The sequence below is a fragment of the Manis javanica genome, chromosome 6 (genome assembly GCF_040802235.1).
Source record: "Manis javanica isolate MJ-LG chromosome 6, MJ_LKY, whole genome shotgun sequence".
Taxonomy (NCBI): domain Eukaryota; kingdom Metazoa; phylum Chordata; class Mammalia; order Pholidota; family Manidae; genus Manis; species Manis javanica.
The window spans coordinates 148,620,310-148,642,449 of record NC_133161.1 but is presented as its reverse complement, the minus strand read 5'-3'; the positions used below and the strand labels follow the sequence as shown (position 1 = coordinate 148,642,449).

At 58.2% G+C, this 22,140-nt stretch overlaps 1 protein-coding gene across 2 annotated transcripts; it reads left to right on the top strand.

The window, feature by feature from the left end:
• Positions 1-9,168: 9,168 nt before the first annotated feature.
• Positions 9,169-20,314, top strand: HTR3A (5-hydroxytryptamine receptor 3A). 2 transcript variants are annotated; one of them, XM_017668440.3, is made up of 9 exons: positions 9,169-9,462; positions 11,681-11,844; positions 12,872-12,916; positions 14,670-14,779; positions 15,140-15,309; positions 17,562-17,719; positions 18,067-18,277; positions 18,371-18,592; positions 19,209-20,314. In XM_017668440.3, the coding sequence occupies exons 1-9, from the start codon at positions 9,399-9,401 to the stop codon at positions 19,505-19,507; spliced, it is 1,443 nt and encodes a 480-aa protein (XP_017523929.3). In that variant the 5' UTR covers positions 9,169-9,398; the 3' UTR covers positions 19,508-20,314. The 2 variants fall into 2 exon arrangements, with proteins under 2 accessions (XP_017523929.3, XP_036848497.2); XM_036992602.2 differs by having other exon boundaries at positions 18,067-18,592.
• Positions 20,315-22,140: the final 1,826 nt, after the last annotated feature.

Below are 22,140 nucleotides of genomic sequence, written 5' to 3'. Positions count from 1 at the left end.
ATCCCACTGCCCATTAGCTTTGTGACCACAGGCGATTTCCTAAGCATCTGGGGCCCAAGTGATCCCTGATGTGAAAGCGCTGAGGAGGAGCTCTGCAGAGGTGGGGAGGGTCGAACGAGGTGAGATGGGTGGCGTGGCCGGCGGGGCGCCTGCCCGAGGCACAGGGGATGGCGGCAGGTACCAGGAGCCTGTCCCCAGGGCTGTCCGGGAACTCGGAGACATCGCAGACGGATTAAGGAGCTGGGCTAGCCCTAAGGATTCCCTGCCTCAGGTGTGGTCCCTGGAGCACCAGCATCAGCTGCTCGCTGGTTAGAAATGCAGAGTCCTGGGCCCTCCAGACCTACTGAAGCAGGATCTGAACTCTGACCAATCCCAGAGGACCCACTTGTGCAGCGCAGTTGGAGAAGTGTGGGTCTAAGGCACGATGAAGGTAAGGGGGCCAGTGGGAGCTCTCAGGGGGCTGCACAGCAGGCTGGGGCGCTAGGGGCTTGGGGACAGTGCCATGTCACGTGTCACATGCAGCCCGCCCCTGCCACCAGGGCAGCTGGGCCCCAGGGCACCTACCAGTCACTGTGCTCCATGGGGAATCAGCCTCCCCACCCTCAGAGCAGCTGAGCCCTCTGCGCAGCTGGGCCGCTGAATTATAGGCTGCGGGCAGATGGCGGAGGTGGCTGTGCGCCGTCCAAGGACAGAGGGGCCAAGGGACAGCAAGACCCCTCCACTGCTCTCCTCCCCTGACACCCTATTTTCCGGGGCCCCAGCTGCCTACCCCCAGAGCCCCCTGCCCACTGTGCCACGGCCATGGCACCCGGAGAGACCCTGGTCATGGAAGTCCCGCCTCTGGAGGAGCAGCCCTCCAACCCGCCCTGGCAGATGTAGCCCTTTTGTTTCCCAGACCTTCGCCTCTCCCCAGGTTCAACATGTCAGCGCCTCAGGCAGAGGAGGGCCCGAGCAGGGGGACGGGCCACGGCCACCCCGCCAGGATCTCTGGCCTCCAGCACAGAGCATGGGCGCGGGGGGCCTGGGGGAGGAATGCGCCCTCCGGCTTCCGCCAAAGGCAGCCACAAGCGGTGGGCGAGCACCAGCTTCCTGCGCCTCATCGCGAAGCGCTGGGCGCGGGGGAAAGGGCCCCAGGGTGGGCTGGCCTGGCTGCTCTTCCTGCTCCTTCCCCTGCCTCCCAGGGGTGCCAGTGCTGGGAGGGGCCCGCTCTGCCTTCCCACCTGGGGCCCCAAGGCTGCTGAGAGGCCCGCTGTCCCCACCCCGAGCCTCAGCCCCGGGAGGAAAGACGCTCTCTCTGCATCTCCCAGACCCTCCCTGCTGGGCGTCCTTCGAACACCCATTATGGTTTATCGGGTGCGGCTTCCTAGGGATACAGGAGATGGCTCTGGGGCTGCACTCTGGCCCTTAGGCCTCCACAGCCTACAGATCCTCTGGCCACTCGGCCCCTGGCCCCTCACTCCCTGCCCTCTGGCCTCCCAGCCACCAGGACACTCTCGCTGCGCCTGAACTTGACACTGAGGGTCCCTGGGCAAAGCCAGCCCAGGCTCGTCCTGGCGGGTCTGAGGCCTGGGGCTCCCTGCCCTGCCCCTTCGGCAGGAGTGTGTGTGCTTGGGGGGGGTGTCAGAGGCGGGGGGAGCTAGACCAGCGCCTCGGAGTTCTCACTGTGCAGGTGAGGCTGGACCCGGTGACAGCACCCCCCACCCCGCCCCGTGACAGTCAGGTGGGGGTAGGGAGGCCCAATACTGGCAGCTACTGCAAGGGGACACTTGCTTGGTGCCACACGTCATATGAGGACTTCCTGTGCCGTGCCTTGCCTGATTCAATGCTCATGTGCAGTAGGGCAAATATACTGAGACCCAGAGAGGTTAAGTCAGTGGCCCGACATCACACAGCGAGGGGTGAAAGGGCAGCATTTGAGCTCAGGATGATCCAATTTGATGTCCAGTCACTTTGGCATCCAGACGTTGGCATCCCCAGGGAGCCAGTCTCTCGAGCCTAGATGGGGGGGTGACCACAGCTGAGCCCCCTCCTCGTCAGTTTGCCAGGTCATGGGGGGGTAGGATGGTCACTTTTAAGCACAGAGCCGAGGGGAAGGGGGCCTCCCTCAAAGGTTTGTCCTGCTAGGGAGGAGGCCCCCCACACCTCCGTTAGACACACCCTGTCTTGGACTAGAATCCTGAGGACCCCATGCACTCCCCACCCAGGCTGAGGAGGAATGGGCCAGGACAAGAGGGGCCCAGAACGGGCTGGGCCGCTGCAGCCCAGGGCAGGGCGGGTGACCCCGATCTGAGGGCACGGGGAAGGCCGGCACTGGGAGCCGCTGACAAGCTGTGCTGATCGGGAAAAGGGACGGGCTTGCCCGGAGGGCACCGTGGGTGAGACAGGGCTTGGGAGGGGTTATGTGCCCAGGGCTGGGAAGGAAATGATGGGAAGAGACTCATCCAGGCCCAGCTTCCAGTATCAGCGACACCACTTCATGGCTTCCTGACCCTGGACAAACCAAATGATGCGCTGAGCCTCAGTGTATCATCTTAAAAGTAAGAACTATGATGTCCTGCACCTGGGACGAAGACTGTGAGTACAGAAGACATAGTAGTTGCTCAGAAAGGCAGCTCCCTTCCTCTCCTGCCTCCTGCCAATCGCTGCTGACCAGGGGCCTTGGATGATACGTTTCCTTCACAACAATGACAGTAGTAACAGTGACAATGGCTACAGCTTCCATTTCCCAAGCCCTTCTACGTGACAGGCTGGGCATCCTGCTCATCTCAAGTCCTTCTCAGAACTCTGGGATACATGCCCTCTGTCTGCCAAGTCCCACAGAGGCACACTGACCCGTCCAAGTCCACAGAGCCAGAAGGGGGCCGAGCGGACGTTCGGACAGGGCAGGGGAGGCAGGTCACTTGTGCCGGCTGCTGGTCCCCACATCTCAGCAGCTCGCAGCAGCCTGCCGTGTGCCAGCCCCAGCTCTGGGCCGTGTCCTCCCTCTGGGCACTAAGCTGCGGGGGCAGCCTCCATCTCGGACGTGGTGAGGCACCTTGGCAGAGAGGAAGGGACCTTGCAAGGGTTGTTCCTGGCCGTTCCTGACCGTGTCCAAGATGGAGTGCGGTTTGGAGCTGAGTACCCAGTGCCCCCTCCCCGGGAGCTTTGCAGATGCCGTAAACAAGCCCTGAGTGTCTTGCTGGCCTGGAACAGCCTCCCTGAGAGGATCTCTCAGCTTCCTGCCTCCGAGTGTTTAATTGGTCCTAAATGCAGAGTCCTCTGACAGCGTGACGCACTTTTGGACATTTACCGTCGCCTCTGATGGCTGTGCTGGAAACTCTCCTTCCCTGCGGCCCCCACAGGTGACTTCATGGGCGCCAGGGGCTGCGGCGCTTTCACAGGCACCGACCGTCCGAGCTCCCGGCCCCAGGCATCCTGCCACCAGACAGAGGCGGGGCTGACCACCCAGGGCGACCCCAAGCCCCACGCAGGAGCCCAGGCCACGTGACTCAGTGCCCCCCAGGCCTGGCCCCGGCCTCCTGTGCGCTGTCGGCTGGGCGGCACGCCATCCTCGGAGGAGGAATCACTCTTACTTCCTCACAGACGAGGAAACTGGGGCTCGGTCTGCTGTGCAGGCAGTGCTGAACGTGGGATGAGCACTGAGCCCCAGACACACCGGTCATCCCCTTTTCTGGGCACTGGGAGGGACTGTGCTTCCCAGCCTCATGGTGTTGGGCGGGTTGTGTGACAAGGACTGTGGGACAGTGAGTTATGAGCAGAAGGGTCAGGGATGTCTTCCAGGCCAGGAACAACCCTTGCAAGGTCCCTTCCTCTCTGCCAAGGTGCCTGACCATGTCCAAAATGGAGGCTGCCCCCGCAAATACGTGTTCAGCCCCTACTGTGTCCTGTGGGAGGTTGGGTTCTGTGAGTAGGAGACTCAGTCCACAAATGCCAACTGAGTCCCTGCTAGGTGCTCGCAGGCACTGTTCTGGGCACTCGGGCTACTGCAGCAGACAGAGCCCAAGCCCCCTGCCCTCAGTGGAGACAGACAAGAAGGAATCTACGTCAGAATTGTGCGAGGAGGTGATGGACTATGGAACAAAAGAAAAAATAGGGCAGGATAAGAGAGTCAGGTGGCCAGGGAGGGCCTGGGCAGGTGAGGGCATCAGATGGAGGGTTAGGGGAGTTCTTCCTGAGCAGGGGAGGCCCAGGCCAAGACTTGAAGGCCGGGAGGGGGAGTCAGCCAAGTGAATATCCTGGGGAAGGAGCTCTAAGCCGAGGGAAGACCTGGAGCACGTGTTCTAAGCAGAGTGGAGAAAAGGGTGCGAGGTCGCAGCGGGAGAGGACAGAGGGACAGGGGCCGGATGGGCGAGGAGGGCCTCAGGGGGCTACCCAGGCCGAACCCGAGAAGAAGGCACAAAACTGCATCTCTGTGTGGGACGCTGGACAATCCTCCTCGCTGGGAGCTGGTCCCGGGAGAGGAACTGGGGACCTTGCTGAGGTCACTTATCCTCACCAGGGCTCACTGTCCACCCCCAGACACTGAGGCACTCGCGCCAGGTTCCATGACGGTCTGTGGCTCCCCCTCGCCTCGTACTCCAGTGGGAAACGTAGAAGACACGCTGAGGTCTTGGCATGTGGGAAGTGTTCTGAGCCAGACCTGGCCACCTGCTAGCTGAGTCACCTGCAGCAGGTCACTAAGACTCAGCCATGGCTCTTCATCAATAAAACGGAGATGAGGTGGCCGACCTCTGGCATCCAGTATCAAACTGAGAGAGGACGTTCGTGGAAGACGGTAAACCGCACGGTGCCGGGAAGGTCGTAAACACCGCTATCCTCTGCCTTCTTCTCTCTGAACCAGCCCAGAAACGCACAATGTTCTCACTGCCTCTCAGGCAGTGGACATGTGAGCAGGAGATGGGCCTTGTCTCTTCAGGATGAGAGGAAATGATTCAAATTGTACAAGTGCAATTAAAGTTAGATAATAGAAGAAACTTTGTTTTGGAATCCCAAAGGGGCGTGTGAGATTTCTTTGAAAATTTCTCAGAAAATACTTATAACAATATATTAAGACACTAATCTCCCCAGAAGCAAGGGAATGGATAAAAAGGCTTTTCCAGACCCTTCCTTTCTGGAAATTGGTATTCAAGTAAGAGAGAAATGTAAGCCAAACCATCTTCTGACTCCAGGTTCCGCTCTGGGGTGGCCAGATGGACTAATGGGCACTCACAGGAGAAAATGGCCTCTGTCCCTTCCTCCCTGAAATTCAGTAATTCTGTTGAGTTAGAAATCTAAGCCAATCAGCCTTCTGTCCCCCAGTCCGGCTCTGGGGTGGCCAGATGGGTGAATGACTGGTCAAAGGCCCCACAGGCCTGGCCTTTGCTGCCTCTTGCTAGTTCTGGGTGCACTTTCCAGGACGACCTCCAACCAGAGACCACCCTGCAGTCGGCTCTGTTGTCTGAGGTGCAGAAGAAAAGCTTCCATCTCAAGAAGAAGAAAAAGCTAATATGGGATAGAGATTTGGGAAAAGGGAAGGGACGGTTTCACCCTACAGGAAGGAGGCACCCTCAAGAGGCTGGGGCATGCCCTTCTTGGGCTCCCATAAGGACTGGGGTGAGCCCTCTGTCTTCCTGCGCCAGAGAAGAGGGGGCGGGAGAACAGGCCTGACCGCTCTGCTGTCCCTGGGGCCCACCAGCCCCTCACGGTCCATGTGAAGGGGCGCCAGCTCCCTGACGAAAACAAGCCCCTCACCTGCAAAGCAGAGCAGCGGTGATCTCCAGGCAGGAGACCAGTGGACCAGGCAGCCCATCGCGGCCCCTTGGGTTCCGCTCTGCTGGGGTGCGTCCCCCTCTCAGACCATTGCTGCTGCCTCAGGAACAGCCCCCTTCCTCTGCGCCCCCTCACTGTGGAGGATGAGGGCTGGGAGCTCCCACATGAATACAGATTAGGGCAGGGACAGGGGATGTACGCAAAACGGTATCGGAAACCGAAACAGCCTTGAGCAACACAAGCCCGGTGTCCAGCCGGTGGGAGCTCACTGGTCCCTCTTCCTCTCCTCGGGGGGTGGGGGGCAGGGTAATCTCCTGAGTAGCCCCATGGCACAACCGTAAGCCCCCCACCTCCAAGCCCTTTCCTAGCAGGTGGCCCCTAGTGGGGCCAGATGTCACTACAGGTTGCAGAATTTTGATAAGTTTATAGGTCTGAAAAGGTCAGGCCCTTTAGTGGTAAAAGTTTTACAGGCCAGTAAAAATTTACTGGAGAAGATGGGAAACAGCTGTAGCACAGAAGGCTGGAGCCAGGGGTCTGGGGGGCCTCGGTTCCACCCGTGTCAAGCTGTGGGAATCCAGGCAAGTGACAGAGGCTCTCTGAGCTCTATGTTTTCATCTGGAAAATGGGACCAAGACAAGTAACAAGGGCTGTGACAACGTGCAACAGGCTGGAGGGTGGGTGGGAAGCTCTGGGCACAAGCTCCTTGCCCTGGGCTGGGAGCAGCGGACACAAAGGGGAGGCCAGGCCCAGGCGCTGCTGTCTCAGAGCTCCAGTATGCGCTGGAGGGCTGCCATCTGCCGTCTGCCTCCACTCCTTGGGAGGAGCCGGCCGTCTGCAGGCAGAGCTCCCGAATCGAATTAGCCCGGCCTCTGCTCTTCCCTCATCCCCACCGGCCAAGGAGAGTTCATCAAGGCCTGGCACTAATTCTTATCTTGTTTAAAAGGCACAAAAGTGACTCCACGGTTTCACTGGAGGCAATTTACACCCCGCCCCTGGCCATGGCCCCATCTCCCCCTGTCCATCGCCCCATCAGATCCATTAATCGGAAATTTCTTCAGGGGAAACTTGATTGCTGCACCATCAGAGAAACGGGCAGGCAATCCATCTCCATCCAAGCCTGTGGCCTGGCTGGCTGGCTCTAATCCTGTTACCTAAGAGGCTAATTCTCTAATGAACACTGTGCACAGGATGGCCTCTGCCCTCCCCAACACGGCTGGGCCACCCCAGGGGCTGCCAGGAGCTCAGTGTTATAGTGGCGGCCTGGGGCCCATGGGGCAGGGCCCGCAGGCCCCTCATGGCCCCCAGTGGGTCCTCACGCACACCGTGGCCGCCCTGCCCTCCACGGAGTGGACGGTCCCCTGTGCAGAGCCTGGCGGGGGTGGGGTCGGTCCACCGTATCCCCCCCACCTGCTGCCTTCGCACCACACCCGCCTGCCTTCTCGGGTTCCTCCCAGTTTTCCCTTCTTTTCTTACCTTCCCTTTCTTCCTCCCTTGCTTTGGCTTCTGTCCCTTCCCTGTGTCCAGGCCGCCCCTTGCTGTGGCCTTGCCGTCTGTACACCCCCTGTCTCCCCACTTTCTGCTGGGACACCGCCTCCGCTCAGCGCCGCCCCTGCTTCCTCCCGGCTCTGTCTCCTCGGCCTCGCTGGCGTCACCTTGGAGCAGGAGAAGGGAGACGCACAGGGAGCCCCAGGGCACCTGGGGGAGAGGTCAGGGCCCGCGCGGGGAGATGCCACGTGTCTGATCTTTAAGGGCAGAAGGCCCAGGTGGGTTTGATGCCGCTAAGGGCCAAGCTTGGTGAATGGCCCTCTGAAGGCGCCCGCCACTGAACGGTAGGATGCTCTGTGCAGCCTTCGCAGCGCACGGAAGCAGGAGAAGTCCTAGAAATCAATGGCAGGTTCCTGAGTGGCAGTTACCATAAATGGAGGTGGCGCAAGCGTAAGTAAGAGTCTCTGTCAATCTGGAAGGTGGGCTTGAGGTGCGCTTAGGAACCCACGCATGCCCCACCTGCGTGTGAGCCCCTCAGGACCTCAGCCTGGAGGTTCTTCTCACCTGGCCTTGTGCTGCTGTCAAGCCTGGAGTCTGAGGACCCTTGCTCTGGGGGCAGGGGCTCTGGCTCTTTACATTCCCTACAAGTGTAGGGCCCCCCATCTTCTCCTGTTGTCACTCGCCCTTACCTCCAGTCCTCCAGAAGGGATTCTCGGCAAGGGGTTTCCCGCTTTTCTGGATTGTGCAGGGCGAAAGCACAGGACTTAGGAGGAGGGTGGCCCACCTCCTGAGTGTGAGCAGTCCAAGGCCAAGCCCCAGCGACAGGCCCTCTGAAGGGGCACCGTCAGCACAGGAGCAACGCTACACGCAGATTTCATCACACATGAGAGTAAGGGGAGAATCCAGGCCAAACAGGACTCCCCCAGCCAAGGTGACTTTTTTTTTTAATTTTACTACAATTCAGAAAATTTATCCTCCTAGAGTGTTCTCAGCCTATTCTCCTTAAATTCAGCTGGAAAAGGCATGAAAATGCTTTGCGTTGAAGCTTGCCGTGAGCTGAGTAGAAAAGTCTGCTTCCATTCAACTGGTGACGCGGAGCTGGGACTCCTTCGAGGAGGAATTCACAGCACTTCTCTTCAAAGACTGTTTTGATGGCACATGGTTGGGCCTCTCAGGGAAAGATACTTGCCTATTCAACTTACAAAGAAAAAAGAAACACTTCTTTCGAGAAAACAGCACTTGAACGTTTTGCGAACGCCCATGATATTAAGCAAAAAAAGGGTCGGGACACAGAATAACATGTATTACATATTTATTATATACATATTAGAGGAGAAACTAAAAAAGAGTGAATACCAAAATATGAACAGTGGCTGTTTTGGGGCAGGAAGTAAGCCTATGGATGATTTTAAATTGTCTTCCTATTTTTCTGCAATGATCATGTATTACTGTTACATTTTTATAGCATGTACTATGTATTTTTAAATATATAAATGTATAGCATAAAGTTATATATATATGCATATGTATGATTACTTAAATATTTAAATATGAATATTTAGATGAGAACCAAAGAGCAGACATGTGCTGACCCCAGGTCCCCTTCCTCCATCTGCAGAGATGCCCAGACACCTGCTCAGCCTGGGGCACCCTGTCACCCTGTGGAGTAGAATGGCTTCCTGCTCCTCCTCCGCCACCCCACCCTGCCACAGCCCAGTGCCACCAGCCACGTTTGTCCTGGGACATACACGAAGGCAGCCGCCCGGAGCCCCTCCCAGCAGGCAGGCTGAGCCCCTACCCCAGGGCCTCCTGCAGCCCTCTGTCCACAAGCAAGTCCTTGGCGAACTTGGCCAGGCCACCTGGCTGCACGGCTGCGCCCAGCTCCGCGGCATGACATCAGTTGGGCGGGCTCCCCTCTCTCTGGTTCCCGCCCCTTGCCTCCCGCCCTGAAACCTGATCCAGCTGGTGGGCTGATTGCAGGAAAACTTGGCAGCTTCCCACCCCGGGGGCCTGGGCAGCGCGAGGCTGCGGCCTCATAAGGTGCGGGGAGCAGGCGGGAGAGGCAGGCTGGCTGGGACGGGAGGCCGGCAGAGGCCGGGCAGGCTGGTCCTCCGCAGGACTCACGGTGAAGGCCCGCCGAGGTCCCATGCGGCGGGAGGCTCACCATGCTGTCGTGGGCGCCCTCGCTTCTTGCCTTCCTTCTTCCCACCCTCCTGGTCCAGGGAGAAGGTAAGGGGCCGGTGGGGGAACACGTGGACCCGGCTGGCCATCAGCAAAGGAGGGTCAGGACACTTGACCCCCCCAAGGGTGAGGGAAGGGGGCCTTTGAGTGGGAGCTGCTGCCGGAAGGCCGGGGGTCTGACCACAGACGAGCACCAGAGAATTACACAGCATGTGGCCCCGGGTTGAGTGCTGGGCAGCAGCCTGATGGGCCAGCAGTACGCACACAGGCACCGTGGGGGGGGGGGGGGTGTTCCTCTCCTCTTTGCCCTGCCCCTAAACTCATCGAATAGCAGCTGCCAGAGACCTTCGAGCTCATTTGGGCCACTCCTTCTTACTCACTGGAAATGCTGAGGTCCAGAGAGGGAGTGAGCCACTCGAGGTCACACAGCTCCAGGATGGGAGCCAACCTAGCCATGTTGCCTGGCTCTGCCCTGGCCTTGATTCCCCAAAGCTCCCATCCAAGCTCCTCTCCAGGAGCACGGAACTTCTCCCTGCCATCCCCCTCGCATTCTTTGCTGCCTCCATGGATACAGGGTATTTTGGTCCCTAAAAGTTCCCTCCCCCTTTGCTGCAGACAACATTCGCTGCCCACCTTGGAAGCCTTCCTCCCCACTGAGAGCTGGGCTGAAGCCGGGCCTGGGGCGCGATCACGATGGCGCCCAGGCCCCGGCAGCTATGAGGCTCCTCTGGGCCCAGTGGTCCCCCTCCCCGTGAGCTGTCACGCAGAAGCTCCGAGGCCCAGGTGGGCCCAGGCTGCAAGTCAGGGCCAAGGCCTGGGGCTTCTCAGCTGAGGCCAGGCTCTGCCCCTCCCAGCAGTGGCCCCTGGCTCCGAGGCCTGTGGGGCCCATTCCCATTCTCTCCAAACTGCTCAGATGCCCACACAATAGGGTTTGGTTTCATGAAGACACAGGGATGTGGGTCTGAGTAGCGGGTCCTCTACTTGCAAGGCTCACCTTTCTGAGCCTTGGGGATCGTTCTCTGTGAAATGGGCTATCGTGACAGTCACCCAATGGACTGTGCTAAGATTGAGATAAAGAATATGTTGATTGTCAATATTATTCCAAAGGAGACACTCAATAAATAGTCACGTGTCTTCCCTCTCTGCTCTTCTCTATCTTTCTGAGGGAGCTGAAAGTTTATCAGTGACCTGCGGCTGGGGCAGGTCGGGGAACCACAGTGCCAATTTGCTATACAGGCTACATGCTTGGTAGACAGGACGAGCGGAGAGGCGGTCTTGTTTTGAGAAGGCCACGCCTGCTGGCACCTGGTCTGGGACAGACCCTGGCCTCACCCGCCAGTCCCCGCGTGCCTGCAGCCTGTACCCTGCAGCTCTAGGAGTCCCCCTTTCCCACCCTATGCCTCCCACCTTCATATTTCTCGGCACCTTCCTGGAGGTGCTCTACTGCTGCCCAGAGAGATGACCGAAGTGCACGCGACACCCCCTGGGTGGCCTGGACGTTCTCGTCCCTCGCCCTTCCTTGCTGGCCTCCCGTTCGGGGAGCAGTCTGCTCTCCCCTGCTTCCTCCATGCCTCACTGCCAACCTTGTCAGATGGGCCCGGAGAGCAGTGCTGACAGGGAGGCCTGGCAAACGCTCCCTTGGCAGTTTGCATGGGGGTCCCCAAGAGAGGCTGTCTGGGGGCTGGTCTGCAGGAGGGAGAGGGAGTGCCCCTTTGCCCTGGTGCCCACCGCCCTTGTCACTGCAGGCTGGGGCCACAGAGGCCGTGAGGAGCTGTGCAGATGTGAGATCTGACCTTCGCTGAAGCAAAGCTCATGCAGACCATAGTGCTGAGAAATTGTACACTTGGGGCCACCTTTTCTTGCATCCCTCTCACCTTCCAGAATCACACACCCAGGGCCACCCTTCCTTTCATTCCTCGGAGCCCCTCTCCAGGGCCCCACAGGCCCACCTGCCCCAGGCAGGTACTGACTCTCACCTTTCTCAGCCCTTGGCCTGCCTGAGGCTCACCTGTCCCATGCCACCTGCTTTTACCACCCAGCTCCTTCTTTCACATGAGTGTGCAGGTGACTTCATGGGACAATAGCTTTGAACTTTAGCAGGAATCTCTCCAGGCAAAGTGCTCCAGCGATGGGACTTTCAGCTTGTGGGGACATCCGGGGACTGAGTGGACGGTGGGGACACTTTCCTTTGAACAGCTTCCAAAGCTCAGCGGCAGAGCCAGGGAAGACTCAGACCTGTAGGTCCACTTCGAACTGTGCTTCCCAGCCAGGCACCACGGGGGCCTCTGGACCCACAGCACCAGGCCCGCCCTGCTGAGGCTGTCAGACTACCTCCTGGCCGGCTACAACAAGGGCGTGCGACCTGTGCGGGACTGGAGGAGACCCACCACCGTGTCCATTGACGTCATTGTTTACGCCATCCTCAGCGTGGTGAGCACTCAACCCCAGCCTGCGCAGCTCCGGGGTCCCGGGGCAGGAGACCACATGACACCGAGTCACCCCCCCACCCCCGGTGGGCATTCAAGTACCCCAGTACCTGGGGTCCAGTGTCTCAGCTCAGACAGACTGCAGCACCCGCCAGCTGCCGGCTACCCAGACCAAAAACCTGGGGTCACCTGGGTGGCTGCCTCTCCCACATCCCTCCGGGTGCATGTGGCTCCTCACCTGTCACTGCGTGGCGGTCTCCTTGTGGAAGCCAGGTGAGGGTTCACACCGTCCTGCTCATCTCCGTGCTGTGGGTGTCTCACACGGGCTCCTGGTAGATGGCAGGTATTCCTAAGTGGTTGGTGAAGCACTAATCATCCATCAATTAACTAATCCATTCCTTCCCCGGTTACTGTAGCTGGTGGGGTGCACTGCCCAGCAGAGGGGGGCGGACACTGTGCAAAGAGAAACAAGAGGCAGGGATGCAGTGCGTGCTGCCAGCTTCCTGGCCACTGCTGTGATCCGTGTGGCTGTTCTGGAAAGAGAAACTGGGATCAGAGGGAGGGAGGGAGAGGGATGAATTTTCCATTCTGTGTGGTTTTGTACCTCTTCACTTCATACCAGCACAAGAGACAGATGTAGGGATACAGATATATATGCATATGGAAATATATATAGAGAGAGCGGGTATGATATTGTTACATATGCCTTCTATTGTGATGTGAAGTATGTATGCAAAATATCTGTAACATAATAGGCATATATAATGTGCATAAACAACATAATAGAAGGTAATAGAAGGTAGATATAATTAAACATGTATATATATATTGAAGTTAAAGAAGAAATTATTGCATTTCTCTCTAGTTGTGTCCTAGTAAAACAGCAAGTCTTCCTGCCTGGCCTCTTTCCCCTGCCTCTCTTCTCCACAATCCCTTCCCGAGGAAGCAGCTGCTCCTTCTGGGGTTGGTCTGTGCGTGGCGGGACCCCAGCCTGCAGGGCCACCCACATTGAGCTTCCTTTCCTTTCACAGGACGAGAAGAATCAGGTACTGACCACCTACATCTGGTACCGGCAGGTGAGCAGACCAGCCTGCGCCCTTCTGTTTCCTGGGCCTGGGCCTGGGCTGTACCCTCCCAGGAAGGACTTCTCCACCCCAGAGGGTCAGGCCTCTTGCTGAGGGAAGCAGGGGAGGTTCAGAGGTTTACTGAGAGGTCCAGGGGTTTGGACTCTGCAGATCTCAAGACAGGGTACAAAAGAAAGCTTGTGTATCAGTGGATGGAAAGTTCTCCGAATGCCTCTGTTTTCTGAGGTTTCTCTCAGCATCTCAACAAGTGCTTTCCTAACGTCTGTGGATCAAATACCTCCAGTGACTGGGAGCTCAGAAGGCAGCCACCTCACTTGCAAACAGCTTTAATTGCTGGAAAGCTCTTCCTTCCATTAAGCCAAGTTGGATGAGAACCAAGGGCGATAACAGGATAACTCCATCCACTGAGCCCTCACAGTCTTGGCCACCTCCCCACCCTTCCAGATTCTGACGGGTACCGGTCAGGCACTGGCAGCACTTCAGGGTTGGAGCTGGCCGGGGACATCTGGCAAACGGGGGGGTGGGGGCTGCTGTCCACAGATGGACCTGCCCTGCAGCCTCTGAGGCTGGGGAAGATGTTGGGGCAGAAGGGGAACCCAAAGTGGCTGAGGAGAGGGGGTTAGGATGGGGGTAGGTTATGAGGTCAAACTGAGAGGGGCTCTGGGGATGCACGTGGCATGTGTGGGTCTATGTTAAGTGCCCCTCATGAGCACCTTCCTCCGGCTGCAGCGTGTGGCCCCTTTCTGCCTTAGAGAGGTTCCTAGTGCACAGCACACCCTGCCTCAAGGGAAGGGGCCCAGGCAAGCACCAGTGGCCCCGAGCTCCTTTCTGGGAGCCCCAGTCTACTATGTACCAGCGGCTGTGCTAGGGGCCAGAACTAGAGACGCCAACTAGACTCAGGCCCTGCCCACAGTCAGGCAGATGTGGTAAGCCACTCCGTGTGGTAAGGACAAGATGCCAGCTGTGGGAACACAGAGGAGGCATGAAAAGTCCAGCGGGGGAGGGGAGCCCCAGAAGGTTCCTAGAGAAGGGAGCTCGCAGATGCCTTGGCTGGGCCTGCAAGGCTGGGGAAGACTCCCAGCAAAGAAGGCAAGGATGGCGGTGTGGGAGAGAGAGCAGGGTGCGCAGAGGGAGGGCAGGGTGCGCAGAGAGGAGGGTGTGCAGAGATGTCCAGGGGCTATGGTGAAGGATCTGCAGGGAGGCATGGTGAAGCCAGGGAGGCCAGAGGGAAGCCAGAGAGGTGCAGGCAGGACTGAATCAGCCTTTATGGGCCATGAGGTGAGGCTCGCTCGTCCTAAGTGCAGCGGGGCCCTACTGATGAACCTTAAGGGAGGAGGCAGCGCCATGAGGCCTGCCCCGGAGACCTGTCATAGGGCAGGACGGTGGGGGGGTGCACTGCTCACAGCCTCACAATGGCCACCTACCCTGTGGGCCCACGTCAGCACCTCCTACATGCGGGCAGACCAAGGCACAAGCAGCTGTTTGTCTGAGCCCCTCAGTGCGCAGAGACGTGTGAATGCCGTCCCAGAGAGGCTGCCCTTGTCGGTGCATGCATGTAGGCAGCGTGTGAGGACAGAGGTGGGGACCCCCTGGTGCTGCCGAGGGATCGGTGCCACCAACACCCAGATTCCGAGAAGATGCCCGCCTGTACCCCGGGCACTGAGCCGGGGGGCTCAGCCTCAGTTCTGCAGACCCAGCCCGAGTTGGAGCGGGCCGCCCATGACCGTGCCTGCTCCTCCCCCAGTACTGGACCGATGAGTTCCTCCAGTGGGACCCGGGAGACTTTGACAACATCACCAAGCTGTCCATCCCCACGGACAGCATCTGGGTCCCCGACATTCTCATCAACGAGTTGTGAGTACTGCCATCAGACGCTGGGTGGCCGGGCCGGGGTGCATGGTCACTGCTGTGCCCTCGGGACATCCCCCCAAGACTCGCAGAGCGGCAGAGAAAGCTGGCTTGGGCCCCAGCTCCCCATTGTCTTTCTTTTAAAAAACTTCTCTTTCTCTATGCCTGATGTTGAAACTCTCCACTTCTTGGTCCAAGGGTCCCTTCTAGGGGAAAAGGAGCCAGTGAATGAAGTTATACCATGTAATAGCCGAGTGAGGGACAGTTGCATTTTTAAGCGGGCAGTAGTATTGCTGAGCAGAGTGAAGCGTGGGTAGAGGTCACGGCTCCCAGTCTCCAGGCAAATGAAGCCCTTTCCCCGGCCAGCGTGGATGTGGGCAAGTCTCCAAACATCCCCTACGTCTATGTCCGGCATCATGGTGAGGTGCAGAACTACAAGCCCCTCCACGTGGTGACCGCCTGCAGCCTGGACATCTACAACTTCCCCTTCGACGTTCAGAACTGCTCCCTGACCTTCACCAGCTGGCTGCACACAAGTGAGTCCCTGGGCCTCAGGGCCTGGGTGCAGGGCGGCGGTCCCTGAGACACCCAAATGGAGACCACACCCTAGGGTGTGCGCTCCTTCACCCCATGTATTCCCACTTCCTCCCTGAATGCCCCTGGGCCTGTCTCCTCACGCCCCACTGGGGCCCTCACAGCCACCCTCCACTTTCGTAAGGCAAGGACACAGCGCAAACTGACCCCTAGGCCCCCAGGAAGGCCAGGTCAGGGCCTGTTCCACAAGCCCCCTCCGGCACTGTCTCTCCAACCCACAGCTTCTCCTCGCCACCATGCCCCCTCCCCTAAGGCCTGCTGCCCCATCTCTCACCCAGGGCTCTTAGCAGCCTTCCAGCCCATCCCCCTCATTCATTCTTGTCCCTTCAAAATCATGCTCCTCACAGCAAACAAGCAGTTTGTCTCATTAAAATGCAAATCTGATCATGTCACTCTCTGTTTAAAAGCCTCAGTGGCTCTCCAGCTGCCTTCTTTCCAGCCCCAAAGCCCCTGTCCTTCGCCTGCACCCCCCGCTGCTTCCTCCCTCGGGCCACCTGGGCCCCTCCTCCTCCCTGTGCTGCCCCCACCCTCCGTCCTCCCCTTCCTGCCCCCTCCTCCCGCCTCCCCCAGTGTGGCTGACTCCTCGCAGCACCCGTGTCATAGTGGAATCCCTCGTCCCCAGACTGGGTACCCCCGCTGCCCATTTCACAGCGACCCACTCTCCCACTCCTCCTGAGCTTGTGAGTGCTTGTGTCTGCTCCCCTAGCAGGTAGAAACTAGGGCAGGAACATGATTTCTGGTCTGCCGTCAGACCCCAGGGCAGTGTCTGGCACAAAGGGCGCATGATGCCAGGAGCCACTAAGGTCTACGGAGGGTGACAGCACCCCACTGCGAGCAGCAGCCCCCACTTCTATTCCGATTTTAGTGCGTTGACTCTAAATGACAAAGGTAGTACATAACTTCCTTGAAGTACAAATAACCTTTGACTTTTGACCTCTGCCCTCAATTCCAAACTCTTTACCAACGATTCATTCACTGATATTTAACAGCTTTTATTGTAAGAATAGTACGGTCTTCTAGATCCTTCTCTATCCTTGGCATACGTACATGTGCATACACATGTATGCACATGTACATATGTGCATGTGCACAAACATGTATGGAAAATACTTGGAAATTATTTTATACATTTGTATTTTACATAAATATGTCATTTTTCTCTGTATCAATATTTAATCATAATATTTTACATTTATCATTTATGTTGAATTTTATTGAAGTTCAACTGAATCATAGAGTCATCTTTGATAAAGTCCAATAATACAAATAAATTCAAATATTAACAGCAAAATTACTTTTGTGTGTCTATGAAATAAATGTCAATGTGTTGCTTTTCTTTTCCACAGAATAATGGGAATTTCTTTTCTCTTTACATATCTTTAAAAAGATTGTCTATAAGGTACATACCATAAAATGCACACATCTTTGTGTACAACTCGGTGCATTTTGACTTGTGTACACATGCATGTAACCATTGTCCAGACCGAGATATCAAATATCCTTGCTAATTTTTATCCCCTTCACTTAAATAAATGTATCGCTTATGCCATGCTGATGGTTCTTTCACTGGACAAGAATATTGTCTTGGACATATTTCCAAGTTGGAGCCTCTGTAGATCTTCTCGCAAAATTCCACTGCTGTAGAATAGTGTGTGATTCAGGTGCATGGTGTTAATATTAAGTGTTTTCCTAACTGATGGGCCTTTAGGTCTCTCCCAGCATTTTCCTTCAGGGAGCACGCCCACCCTTCTCATGCATCTGTCTGCCAGCCTTTAGGATGGCACAGAGAAGTAAAACTAATATTCTGTAAATGGGGATTTTCTTTATTTTCCTAATTCACCTTTAAAGACAGGCGGCTCAGTGAAGACAACGGTGAAGAATGTTGACTTTTGTTCATTTCCTAAATGGGTAATTCTAACAGGAAACCTAGAAAGGTATTTGGAAAGACATGTGTGTGTATGAAAGAGAGCTTTCTAATGAATGGCTGGTCTGGTTCTTGCATTTTGTCCATTCCCCCAAGCCTCCATTCCCCTCTCCGCAGCCTCCCCGCATGTCACCTCCTGTACAGCTGAGGCTGAAGGTCCACTGCTGAGACCAGCTACGTTGTGTGGGCATAGCCCACCTGCGCCCCCATCACAGGGTGGTGTTGCTTCTGGCACCAGCCTCTGGAAGCTGGCTTGATGTCTTCTCTCAGTCCAGGACATCAACATATCCCTGTGGCGCTTGCCGGAAGAGGTCAAGTCCGACAAGAGTGTCTTCATGAACCAGGGCGAGTGGGAGCTGCTGGGGGTGCTGACCCAGTTTCGGGAGTTCATGGAAAGCAGCGACTGTTACGCGGAAATGAAGTTCTACGTGAGTAGGACAGGGAGAGGGGTGGTGAAGTGGTGGGTGGGCCTCCGGGGCCGTCACACCCAGGCAGATGTAAGGAGATATCTGGGCTGAATCTCCGGAGCCCTTTCCAAGTCGGGGTCACGTGCATCCCCCGGACCTTCCGTGAGGTGGATGGGGAAGCTCACCTGCATTGTCCCTTACTTATCCTGAGCAGCCACAAGCCCGGATTCAGAGGCCGACTGTGAGGTCTGCCTTCTCCGAGCGCCCCAGGCTGAAGGCTCCACAGACGGGGGGCTGGGCTGGGGGGTGGTCCCTGGGCACAGGCCCTGTCCACCCCGGAGTCTCAGGAGCCCCTCTCCGGGTCCCAGGTGGTCATCCGCCGGCGGCCCCTGTTCTATGCTGTCAGCCTGCTGCTGCCCAGCATCTTCCTTATGGTCATGGACATTGTGGGCTTCTACCTGCCCCCCGACAGTGGGGAGAGAGTCTCCTTCAAGATCACGCTCCTCCTGGGCTACTCGGTCTTCCTGATCATTGTGTCTGACACGCTGCCGGCTACCGCCATCGGCACGCCCCTCATTGGTAAGGCGCGCTCCGGGCAGAGCCGAGCGTGGCGAGGAGCTGGCCCCATCCCACCTCCTGTGTGTCCTCTCCGCCCCGCCCTGGGCTGTGCAGGTGTGTACTTTGTCGTGTGCATGGCTCTGCTGGTGTTAAGCCTGGCGGAGACCATCCTCATCGTGCGGCTGGTGCACAAGCAGGAGCTGCAGCGGCCTGTGCCCGCCTGGCTGCGGCGCCTGGCTCCGGACAGGCTGGTCCCACCACTCTGCCGAAGGGGACAGTCAGCCTCCCCAAGGCCCCCAACCACCTCCCAAGCCACCAAAACTGATGACTGCTCAGGTGAGAAAGGGAGAGGGGACGTCCTGCAGAGGGACCCGGACACAGGGCCGTGGTGGGGCATCTCCGGAGCGGGAGCGCGTGACCTGCCCGAGAGCCTTGGCAGGGCCTGGGGATCCTGTGCTGTCCTGCACACAGCGCCCTCCCTGGGGGGAGGCGCACTTCAGCCGAAGGCATTAACCAGACCCTGTCTCCGCCTTCACCACCTCTCATCTGCCCGAGGGGGTGGGAGTCCTGAGCCCAGGACCCAGCTTCGGGAGCCAGCCCTCTGGGCTGGGAGTGGCCTCTCTCTGAGATGGTCCCAAAAGTGGGTTGAATGAATTAATGGATGTCAAATTGCTGGGGAAAGTCCATAAGTTAAGAAAACAAAGCCTGGGGGTACACACCCAAAGAGGGCATGACCCAGGAGGGGCCGTGGGGGCCTGCAATTGCTTGGGCTCCTTCATTTGCTCAAGCTGAGTGGTGGGCCCACAAATATGTGCGTGTGTCACTCTCCGCACTCTTCGTGTCTGCCGTCGTCCATAATGAGGACTTCTGCAGGGCTCGGAGACCTACGGGGCAGTGCCCGGGCCACCGGGCTGGGCCTCCCTGCCTTGCCAATGCGCTGCCCTTCTTCCAGACATGGGGAACCGCTGCAGCCCTCGGGGAGGACCTCAGGACTCGGAGGGGACCCCGAGGGGCAGGGGCAGCCCCCCGCCCGCGCCCCGGGAGGCCTCGCTGGCCACGTGCGCAGTGCTGCAGGAGCTGTCCTCCGTCAGGCACCTCCTGGAGAGGCGGGAGGAGGGCCGCGAGGTGGCCCGGGACTGGCTGCGCGTGGGCTCTGCGCTGGACAGGCTGCTCTTCCGCATCTACCTGCTGGTGGTGCTGGTCTATGGTGCCACGCTGGTCGCCCTCTGGTCCATCTGGCAGTGTTCCTGAGGGGGTGTGGCCCAGCAGGGCAGGGGCATGAAGACCCTGGTGAGGATGGGGTGGGAGGACTTCAGGGCCCAGGGGAGCCAGCGCCATTCCCAAGACGCCTGCGCACTCGCACCGCTGCTCCCAAAGCCAGCTCTCCGCAGCCCCCGCAGGGCCTCCACTCTTCCCAGAGCACTTGCGCTCAAGACCTCCACCTCCTGCCTGCCCCTCGTTAGCTCTGAAACATGCTGTCTCAGATCAGGAGAAGCCCGCGCATCCCCTGGCGTCGCTCTGTGTGCCTGTGTCCCCGGCCTCAGTGTCCCCACTGACACTCCTCTGAACAGGGCACTTTGGCGTTCCGTGCATCTCTCTCAATCTTGTTTTTAGATCGAAGGCAAACTGGCTCTCTGCCAACAGCAATGATAACTCAGCATGAGGTCTGTCTAACCCCACTGTCCCCGCCACCTCTAATCTCACTGTCTGTCACCTCTAACCTCAGTGTCCCTGTCACCTCTGACCCCACTGTCCCTGCCACCTCTGACCCCACTGTCCCTGTCACCTCTGACCCCACTGTCCCTGTCACCTCTGACCCCAGTGTCCCTGCCACCTCTGACCCCACTTTCCCTGTCACCTCTGACCCCAGTGTCCCTGCCACCTCTGACCCCACTGTCCCTGTCACCTCTAACCCCAGTGTCCCCACCACCTCTAACCCCAGTGTCCCCGCCACCTCTAACCTGTGTCCCCGTCACCTCTAACCCCAACGGCCACTTGCCCGAACACTCATGTTCCATCAGCTGGTGGGGTGGGATGGGGGTAATAAAATGTGATGAAGCCCTAGACTGTCTTCTTGACCATTTGCCAGCAGCCAGGTGGGTGGAAGAAGAGGTGAAGCCACCGGTAGACAGGAGGCTGGGGAGCCACCTGTGGTTTCAGTGTTTGGTGCTCCCTGCCCACGGACGCTGGGAGGTGACCACACAGTGGCCGTTATGAAAGGGAGCAAGAGAGGCTGGGGTCTGAGGTGGGGGGTCAGGACCATGCGCGCTGAGCAATGGAGGGGCAGGGGGGACTCAGGGCTGTGATGCCCTGGGAAGATGCTGGAAGCACCCACAGGCCTGTTGTCATCTGTGGTCTCTCAGGGACCCCGGGAGCAAGACCTTGCCCTGCAGGAGCATCTGGTATGGGGACAGGGACCCCAGCACCCACCAGTCTGAGGCTGGGAAGACAAGGTTTAAGTTCTTCCCCCTGCTGGGTAATGGAGGTGGGGGCCCCACCAGCAGCCAGCCCGGAGGCTCGTGTGGTCTCCGATCTCACACGCAGGCCCCCTCTGCCAGACATTCGGGTGTAAGACATGCGGAGGGGCACCCAATCCATCCATGTGACAGGCATTCAGAGGAAAGGTGTGCCAGGGCCCACGGGGGCCCCTTGTGTCTGCAGCGTCTGCCTGAGGCTCTCTGCCTCTCCTTTCTCGTCCAGCCTCACCCCTTGCCCATCTCGGGCTGCCTGGCACTCAGACGAAGGCATGGTGAAGGGCTGAACATGGCCAGAAGGGTCCAGAAGGCGTATCTGGGGTGAGCTGTTTCAGGCTGGTCAGTGCGGACCCCCTGAAGCTCCAGCCCCTTGGGCCCCAGCTGCAGGTCGAGTTCACAGACCATCCCCGGAGGCCGGATGGAGCACAGAGCTCCGGGCCTTGGGCGCTTGGTGTCTGAAAGCCGGAAGCTGAGGGGAGCACGTGTCCAGTCTAGCCTCTCGGCCTCTTTGCTCCTGGGTTCCCTGCGTGCAGGACGAGTCACTAAGCAGTGTCAGGCTGGCTGCTGATCGCTAAGTGAACAGGACATGAGGCTCCACCTGCTGCGTCCACCCCAGACAGAGCTGCTTTTGATGTCAGTTCTGGGTTTTATATTTATCTTTATTGTGTTGAGGGGTAGATATCAGGGTCTCCCAGCAAAAAGCAGGAGACTGTGGGCTGGGCATTGGCCCCAATCATAATTCAGCTCAGTTGCTGAGCACAGATTGGGCTGAAGATGGTGATTGTTCATCCCAGCTCCCTCGGGAGAGTCGTGGCGGCCCAAGCTTCGGAGGCTCGTCCTGGGACAGAACCTGCGCCACCCCAGCAGGATCTGCTGGGCCAGTCATGCTGTTGGATGGTTTCACACATCAGGCCGGAGAGAAAGGTGGATGGCCCGGAACTGCTGGCCCCGCTGGTCAGTAAGTGGGTGGCTATTGACCAAGTGTCCGACCAGAGAGCTAGTGAGACACTAATCAACCTATTGATTCCCCGTCTCTGCCCTTCACCCACAGTCAGTGGGGCAACAGAGCCCAGCACAGACGCAGCCAGTTAACCTCCAGAATGAGCCGCATGTGTAACACCTTCTGCCCCACTAGCCGCAGCCAATTGGCCCACCGATCCAGCATCCGGACTGGGAAACTGAGGCTCAGGCCCAGAGAGCCCCCAGTTACTAACTGTTATCTATCAGCATTGGTCGTGGTCTCCTCCCAAGAGACCTTTGCCCTGTCCGGGATCTGTGACACCCAGATTCCCCTCCCATCTGTTCTGTCTTCCGGCAAGGCCTTCCTCCCATCTTCCTGCCGCCTCAGCTCTGCCCCTCATTTCATCCTCAGCAGAGAGAGAACCAGGGGCCACCCAGTCTCTGTAAGTG

Bases quoted from the DNA above. Each gene is read 5' to 3' on its own strand.
- HTR3A (XM_036992602.2), top strand. From the start codon at position 9,399: ATGCTGTCGTGGGCGCCCTCGCTTCTTGCCTTCCTTCTTCCCACCCTC. The intron at 11,845-12,871 runs GTGAGCACTCAA...TTCCTTTCACAG, and splicing joins TTTACGCCATCCTCAGCGTG to GACGAGAAGAATCAGGTACT. The intron at 14,780-15,139 runs GTGAGTACTGCC...TTCCCCGGCCAG, and splicing joins GACATTCTCATCAACGAGTT to CGTGGATGTGGGCAAGTCTC.